Source organism: Falco rusticolus, chromosome 1 (assembly GCF_015220075.1).
Source record: "Falco rusticolus isolate bFalRus1 chromosome 1, bFalRus1.pri, whole genome shotgun sequence".
In the NCBI taxonomy this organism is placed as follows: Eukaryota; Metazoa; Chordata; class Aves; order Falconiformes; family Falconidae; genus Falco; species Falco rusticolus.
In genome coordinates, this window is record NC_051187.1 from 87518572 (window position 1) to 87527260 (window position 8689).

The 8689-nt window shown below is 51.2% G+C and overlaps 1 protein-coding gene across 1 annotated transcript; it reads right to left on the reverse strand.

The window, feature by feature from the left end:
* Window positions 1-2522: 2522 nt before the first annotated feature.
* Window positions 2523-7134, reverse strand: LOC119151654 (homeobox protein not2-like). The gene is made up of 3 exons (XM_037395852.1): window positions 6936-7134; window positions 3568-3776; window positions 2523-2681 (listed from the first exon to the last, which is right to left on the reverse strand). Exons 1-3 carry the CDS (start codon window positions 7132-7134, stop codon window positions 2523-2525), a joined length of 567 nt encoding a protein of 188 aa, XP_037251749.1.
* Between the last annotated feature and the right edge of the window lie 1555 nt (window positions 7135-8689).

Consider the following 8689-nt stretch of genomic DNA (forward strand, 5'->3'; position numbering starts at 1 on the left):
CTGTATTTTGAGGTCTGGCCCCGGTGAGGCCAGCAGCAGGCTGTGTGGGGCACTGCTCCACCGCACAACGACCATTTCAGGGGCCTACAAGGAGCTAGGCACCGGTGAGCAATGCTACCATCCGACTATTTCAATTACATCTTCATATTAATAGCAGGAAGACCAGCCATTATTGTAGTAACAGCATTACACGTCCTGTTTATCTGAAGTTTCTGTGCTAAGTGGCAGGGTGTTTTGCACAGAGCATCAGCTTGACTCATGATCCAGCCAGCAACTTAAAAATATCCTTCAACACTTCAAAGCATCCTGTGTCTCTGAACGTGGTGCTCACGTTAATTAGAAGTATTTGTGAAGCTGGGCCAGGATTCCTTCTGCTTCTGTGCTTGCAGAGCAGGGGGATCCTGCTTCTGGACCTCAGTTTGCTGAAGCATCAGCTGGGCAGAGCAGGGGCTGCACAGGTTGCGCTGCATCCACCCACAGATCGAGGTCCTGGTTCTCCAGGAGCAGCAGCCCAAACCTGAGCATCCCCTGCTAAACAGCTGCTACATTTCTTACTGTAAATTTAGTCCTCTCTCTGCAGGAACTGGCCCAGACATAACCTGTGTTACCTACTTTCACCCATGATATGGGTTCATCAATCAATTTCCAAAAAAAATTCTTAAGTGTATATATTTTATCCAAGTTTATTAAGAAAAAAACCTCAGACTTTTGGGAAGGATGAAAATGTTGGGGTTTTTGGTTTTTTTATTAATAATTTCAACTGAAAATTATAAAGAGAATAGTTGGAAATGTGTTTTCCTCCTGTTTTTATGACACTTGCAGGTTTTTAGCTGATCTGCTGAAAAGCTGTTCTTGCTCCATTCCAAATGTTCAAGCTTGAGACCAGTGCACAGTTTTACCAGCAAAAACACAAGCATGAGGGAAAAAAACCCCTGCTTTCATATTTGTATTGGCCTGTCGAGGACTGTGTAAAGAACTGTGACTTCTTTTGGAAAGATGTTACTTTCTGATAACAGGGGTCTTATTAGGATGAGGAAAAGATGATTTTCTTTTCTGGCAGGTTTGTTTTTTTTTTTACTCCATTTCCTCAGAAACACAGATAAAACTGTACACAGCTAAAAGGATGGGTAACCCATCCCTGGCAACTGTGGGGCAAGAAGCCACTGAGGCACTGCTGCCTGCTCAGAAACCAAGGAGCTGCCCAATCCCACCTCAACTCATCCAGACCCCTCTCTCTTTCTAAAATACTAATTTTTATTAAGAAGCAAAGCAAATAAATAAGTGACGGTTATTAAAGAAAAAAAAGTTATTTCTATAAATAACAATATAAGAGTAAAGTGATATACAGTGTTCTTGGTCAGAAAGCTACAGAATAAATTATCCTGGGCTGACAGGATGTCATACCTGGTACCCTGGGCTGAGCAAGGTGACAGCCTGAGCGCCGACAGCCTGGCCTAAGAGCACTTAGCTGCTAACACACAGACGGAGAGAGTCAAGTACTTAGTCTTGACCCCTCAAAGCCCTCCCACCCACCAGAAATACAACTGCTAACTGCAGCAGGCGGTTACAGACGTGCTCGCTGAGCACTCCAGGTGCATTTCCCATGGCACCTGGATGTATAATGAGGAGAGAACAGGGCCACTGCCGTCTGGGCCAGAATCAGCACATCTGGACGAGGGGCAGGGGGTCGTCTGAAGCACCAGAGGTGTTGGAAAATCTTTTTATAACAGCTCAAATCCCTGCAGCTCAGCCAGCCCCAGTGCCTTAGTCCCTGCTGCAGCAGCATACACAATGCCTTGGTGAAGTAAGGCAATGCCAGAAGACAGAGAGACCCACCAGGTTCTGCCCTCCAGGGTTGGGAAGCCAAAATAAAGGCACAAATACACCAAGGCACACAACAAAAGGAGGCACTTCTATTCCAGGGGCATGATCAGACTCTGTTCATCTTATTGCAAGAGTAATGATAGTCTGTGGGTGGGAGCAAAGGGCTTTCCAATTTTCTTTGTTGTTGTTGTAATCTAAGCATCAAACGTGTGAGTCAAATCACCAAGGAAAACCAATCAGGGCTGATTCTCCTCCTCCCAGCACAGGTCTCCCTCCTAGGAGCACACAGCCACATGCAATGCAAGTGACCCCGTGTTCAAATGCCCTTATGTTCACAGCCATCCGAGACACCACCTGATTGTCACCCCAGCCTCCCTGCTGGAAACTGTTTGTGTGTCCTGGTGCTTCAAGAGCAAACAGGAGATCACATGTCTTGCCAGAGCTATGGCACCATCAAAGTACAACCAGCCTGGTAATGAACCCCCAAAATTATGGCACATGGCTACCAAAAAGCAGCCAAACAATATTCAGGGGGTTCCTCCCAGCCAGCTGCAGTTTAGTTCTCTAGCTCCAGCTCTCAGATCAAGACATAATGTCTCACTTGGACTAAAGAAGACAGATGTGCCTGCATCCCCAGTATCTCCATCAAGCAGACACAGCTCAGAAAACAACAGTGGCAGCTGAATCTCATCAGCTGTTCAAAGCTCAACATCCACAGTGTCTTCCTCATGATCCTTGATGTCTGTTGAGTCCGCAGTGGCAGGCTGTATCACCCCAAACTGTGACAGCTTTGCTGCCTTCTGCTCCATGCTCTGCTTCCTCCATTTGATCCTCCGGTTCTGGAACCAGACTTTTACCTAGCAGGAAAACGGCACAACAGTTTCACCCAAGGTCTCCAGGAGCCCCTTTCCAATGGGGGCCATTGCCACGTGCTTCCAAGGTAGATGTCCCCAAAAAGCAGAGCTCCTTGAAGAGGGGGACATGCCCTTTCCTGTCTCAGGGCACAGTGCATGCGAGCAGGAGGAGGTGATGCTATGGAGGGCACACTGGTGCTGGGAGAAAGGACCAGGGGAGGGAGGACACGCAGCTGCATAGAGGCAGCCCTGGCTAGGGGGGAGTGGAAGAAGCACCTCCCCAAGCTCTTCGGAGCCACTGAACCCATCCCCAGGACTATGGCTGTTAGAGTGCACGATCAGACACCCACCTGCCCCTGCCCCCAGCACTGTTCATACCCACCCTGTCCCCCCCAGAACCGCCCTTGCTCTGCTTTCCCTTTTCCCCAGCTGAATTTGGATCCCACCACAGAGGGTCACGTGGCTACTCCTTTCCACAATAAATAAGCAGTTTGCAGTAGGAGAAGCAGAAACTTACTGGGAAGAGCAGAAAAAAAAAACTTAGATCCAGTGTCATAGAAGGACACAAAGCATAAACTGTCTCCAGAGGATCATAACAATGTAGATATGTTAGTCCAACCCAGCTTGAACTCTAAAGCAAGCAGGTTTGCGCTCCTGAATGCTTTTTGTTCCACTTCATGGATTAAGAGGATGTTCTTAATCATAAACCATCTACACCTGTCTTGCATTCCTCCAGGCACATGGCTTCAATGTCACCTTGCAGCAGGGAGTACCATGGGTCATTCTGCATCATGTCCTCCTCCCACCACAATTCACAGCAAGGAAATTGCCACAGACCACACCCAGACCCAGGATCTATGCTGCCATCCCCAGCTCCCCTGTTTCTTACCTGAGTCTCTGTGAGATGCAGAGTTGCAGCCAGGTCTACTCGCTCCGTGCCCACCATGTACTGCTGTTTGAGGAACTCTTGCTCCAGCCGCTCCAGCTGCTCTGGTTTGAAGACAGTGCGGACTCTCTTCATCTTGCAGGGCCCCCCAGACCTCCAAGGCACAGCAGGACCCAACGAGTTGGCCCCTACACAGTGAGATAACTCCAGACCTGCAAGAAAGAAGCAGCAGTTGAAGAGGTCTGCGTGCTTGAGGCCATTCCTCCAGCCCCACTGAAGTGCCAAGCTGTAGCTGAAATCCAAACACAGCTGCTCTACAACACACCGCACTAAAAGCAGCTGGGAGAAAGTAGCACCAAAGAGAAAAGCAGAGATATCCCTACCTAGATCATCTCATCTAGGCTTCCTTTCCCCTGAAAGGTTGGATCAGATGATCTTTTGAAGTCCCTTCCGACCTATTCTATGATTTTGCCCACAGGTACAACCTAGGACAGTCCTGGACATGCAGCCAGACCCAAGGAAGTCAGCGCTCAATGAGGTGAGCAGGGTTTGACCTCCATTTTTACAGGATCTTCGTAACAGAATAATAAAGTCCATCACGAACTGCTGAACACAAAAATCCCATCTCTGTCTCAAGAAGCCCCTAATCACAAATGTCTAAAGGTTGGGCAAGTTTACCCTGTGCTGGCCCCTGCTTTTACCCTTCCCTTGGCACCCATGGTCAGCCAGCATCCAGAAGAAGATACTGAAGCTGGCAGGCTGGCCTGCTGAAGCCAAGAGTCACCAGCCCTCATGCAGGTCCTCATCCTGGACCTTAGTCTGGTCTGAGTAGACTGAACAACTCATTAAGTTCCTAAGCATTAGCAGGGCTAACAAATAGATTTGGTCTCAGTCTCCTATCTAGTTGTGGCCTGACGATAACCATAATTACCTAATTAACATACAATACAACACCAGCTCTGTCACAGAACCAGCTGGCGCCAGCCTAGGAGCAGTGCTGTCTCTCCTTTCTAAAGCCCTCCTCCTGCAGGCACAGACTTGTGATTCACATGCATCTCCCATGTACAAAAGGAGCATGTGACTGCTACCCCTGACCATCTCCCAGGAGCCACAGGGCTCGTGCCAGCCAGTTGTCCTGCTGAAGAACCTTCACATGAGCCACACCTCACTGCCAGGAGCACTGCAGGGTGCAGAGACCACAGTCTGAGCAAAGACAGCTGCAGCTGTCAAGGAAAATAAAAAATCCTGCACCCAAGGTGCTGGTTCTGGAGTCACGGCATGCACAGGAACATTAGCATGAACTTTGCAGGTCTGACCGTGGAGCACTGGAGAGGGACAGTCGAGCCCCTCCTGCTCAATGCCAAAAGCTGCTGGACTGGGGACTCTGCTCCTGTTCTGAATCCCAGAAAGGGACAGTGGGACCTGCCTGCACAGGCGAGACCACTGGGTGCCATGAGAACACCTCCAAATACAGTCCTGCAGGTATTGGGAACCAGAGGAGGCCAGCACTGATAACAAAATCTGTCAGATGGTACCACAGCTTCTGTCCTGCCAACACCCAAGCACATGCTTAATTTGAAGACAACCCACACGGGACTTTTCTGGGTGTACATTTGCGGGAACAGGCCATTAATGCTCCCCACCAGCGCTGTTGTGAAATCTCAGCCCCTGGGCAATGCGATCTGGCTTTGAGATCAGCCCCGCTTGAGCAGAGGTTGGAATTCAACAACTCACAGAGGACCCGGGGTCCACCAACAGCAGCCACCAGGCACGCTGGACTGGTGCAATGTATCTTTATCCTGGCAAACCAAATTTCTTTAACCTTTATGGAAATACTGTGCATAATGACACCGATTCACACCTGCTACTTATCTCTCCTTTAATAACTGATTGTTGTCATGTTCTGCAGGCACAAATGGGTGCCTTGACCTACTTAGTTGCATTAATTGGGTGTAAATTCTGTGGGTGTTTAAGGATTTGTAGGCTGGAGACCCAACAGCTTAACAGCTGTAATTGCACTTAAAACTATTTTCATCATCAAAATAATTTCACCTGTCACATTTTTTTTCTATTTTAATACTGGGATAATAGCAAGTGTGATTTCAAACATGAAATCCTTTGTGCAAATAGCTTTGCAAGTAGTTTTAAACTGTATTTTCATACCTGTATACTTGATATAATACATAGATTGACACAAGTATGCAAATGCTGTCTTGTAAAAAAGAAACTCTATTAAATAGTTATAAAAAAAGATCAAGAGTAGCAAATACTTTTGGTATCTGAATAGTGCAGCTATCAGGACCAAATCAAGAGTTCCTCATACAAGCACATAGGTGCTTGGCTGCAGGTTTTTCCTGGGCAACGACGAGATCAGGCTCTGAATGCTAAAGAGATACTTAATTTCAAGAAAAATATTCTGACTAGAGGTACTTCATTAAAACAAATTAGTCGTCTTGCTTATCCAGAGTTACAGTACCCTTTAGTGAAAATACAGGGAGCCTGATGGATTAGCCACTACCATCTGTCACCACCATCTAAATTTTACCCACAGATCAACAGCAAAAACCTTCTTCCTCAGGTGCTTTTCCACTAAAAATATGAACAGTTTTGGGGGGCCAGATGCTACGGAACACCCAGCAGTTTCATTTCTGAGAGTGAAAAGTTGCTGGGAGAGCAAAAATACAGACGGCCAAGGGCAGCTTTGGGAGGGGAAGGAGAGGGGACCCCACACAGCAGCAGAGAGGTGCTGGCACGGTGGGGAAATTACTTTCAGGGATGAGGCTTTGGGAAGCTTTTGGGAAAGCTGGTAGCTGCAGGCACGATGAAAGCGCAGGTATTGTGGTGCTTTTCTGTTACAGAAAAAGAGAAATAAATGCCCGTGTGTGCAAAGACACCCTTGAAATGCAGGTGGGGGGCTCATGCCAGACATGGGGGACTGTCCCCGATCTGAGACCTGCCACTGAAGGCAAGCCTGAAGGATGTAAATCGTGTCATCTGGGTCTCACCTCACCCAGTATTTAAGGCTGGCTGGGGCTAAGTGGCTAATATTAATTATCGATCATTACAGAGGGGGAAAAAAATTAATTGGAAATTTTTCCCTCTCCCTCCTTCATTTCCCACAGCCCCACGTCAACTCTTCACCTTGGGGCTGGTCGAGAGGTTGCAGGAACGAAACGACAGCCAGGGAGCGGAGGAGTCAAAAAACCCAAGGACCTTCTGATGACCCAAAGCCCCTTATTTTGCAGCGCGGCTGAAGCCAGCCCAGCGGCCGGCTGGAAGTGCGTGCCGAGCCCCCCGCCCGCCCGCTCCGCCCGCAGCACCCCCGCTCCCACGCGCCCCCCGTGACACGGGAACACGCCGCTCACCTGCACCGCCCCGGCCAGCCGCGGCACAGCCCCAGCGCCAGCCCCAGCCGCCGGGCAGCGGGCCCGGGCCCGGGGCGGGCCAGCGCGGGGGCGCCGGGGCGGGGGGGCTGCGGCGCGGCGGCTCCCGGGCGAGGAGCGCTTCGATGTGGAAGGGGGTCTTGGGGGGCGCCGGGCCGGGCCGGGGTCGCGGCGGGCTGCGCAGCATGGCCGGGCCGCTGGGTTTGCCGCCGGCCCCGCCGGCTTATATGGAGGGAGCGGTGGGCTGGGATGAGCCGCGCTCCTATGCAAAGTGGCGGCGGGGGGGCTGCCCTCACCCCTCTGGCCTGCAGCGGCATCCCCACGGGCACCCCTCCTTCCCAGCCGACACCTCTCTTTCCTGACACTCCCACAGACATCCCTCCTTTCACACCGATACCCCCATGGACACCCCTCTTTCCTCACTGACACCCCAACATACATCCCTCCTTCCACACCAATACCCCCATGGACACTGCTCCTTCCCCACCAACATCCCCACAGACACCCCACTTCCCATATCAATACCCCCATGGACACCCTTCCTTCCACACCGATACCGATACCCCTCCTTCCACACCAATACCCGCATGGGCACCGCTCCCTCCCCACAGACACAACCCCCTTCCCCACCTGTACCCCCATGAACACCCCTCCCTGCACACTGACACCCCTACAGACACCCCTCCTTCCACGCCAACACCCCACAGACATCTGTCCTTCTCCAAGGACACCCCTCGTTCCCCACTGACCCCCCCATGCCAACACGCCCCATGGACACCCCTCCTTCCCTGCCAATACCCCCATGGACACCCCTCCTTCCCTGCTGACACCTCCACTGACACACACCTGGACGCCTGTTTTCTTGCCCCTGCAGGGCACCTGCACGCCTTCCCCACAGACCCTCACACTAATGCCCACTCCTTCCCCACAGACACCCCCACTGACACCAGTTCCTTCCCCACAGACCCCCGCACTGGCACCCACTCCTTCCTCACTCCTCCCACACCTTCTCCTACTCCACAGACACCCACAACAACACCCACTCCAGACAAACACCCATGTGCCCGCTGTGGACACCTCCTCCCTTCCTCACGCCCACCTACACCTTCCCCCCACAACCTTGCTGACACCCTCACCTTGCCCCACAGACACCCACATGCTCCCCACCCTGCCTGCCCCCCCCCCCCCGACAACCAAACCCCCCTGACACCCAACCCATACCAACACCCACACCTTCTCTCCAGGCCTCACAAGTGCACCCGCAGCATCCGTGCCCCAGGACCAGAGGGGAACTTGTCTGTGTGTATCTGCCCAGCTATGCTGGGGGGGTTTTGGACCCCTGGGATGTGGGATACAGAGCTCACACAAGCTATGAGGTGACTATGCTGTGGAAATTTAACTGTTCGTCTGGTTTGGGTGCTGTCCCCACGTGTCACCCCCAGATAGATGCGTGGTCCTATGGAGAGCTGTGCATGGCACAGGTGCCAGCATGCTCGGCAAATGCAGATTCCTGCTCAAATCTCCAGTTTTCACACTGAAAATTCACTCTGGAATATGTAAACACAAATCCCCAGATCAGAGTCTCCAGGTTAATAAACACAGACAAAAAATTCCCCGCGGCTTAATAACCCAGCATTAAACAACTCGGTGTGTGCGGGCTAGCTGTCCGTATCCAGTAAATCCTGCCTTAAATCAGGGATTTGTGCCATTCAAATTTCTTTTCCCTGCCCAAGCTGTAGAAA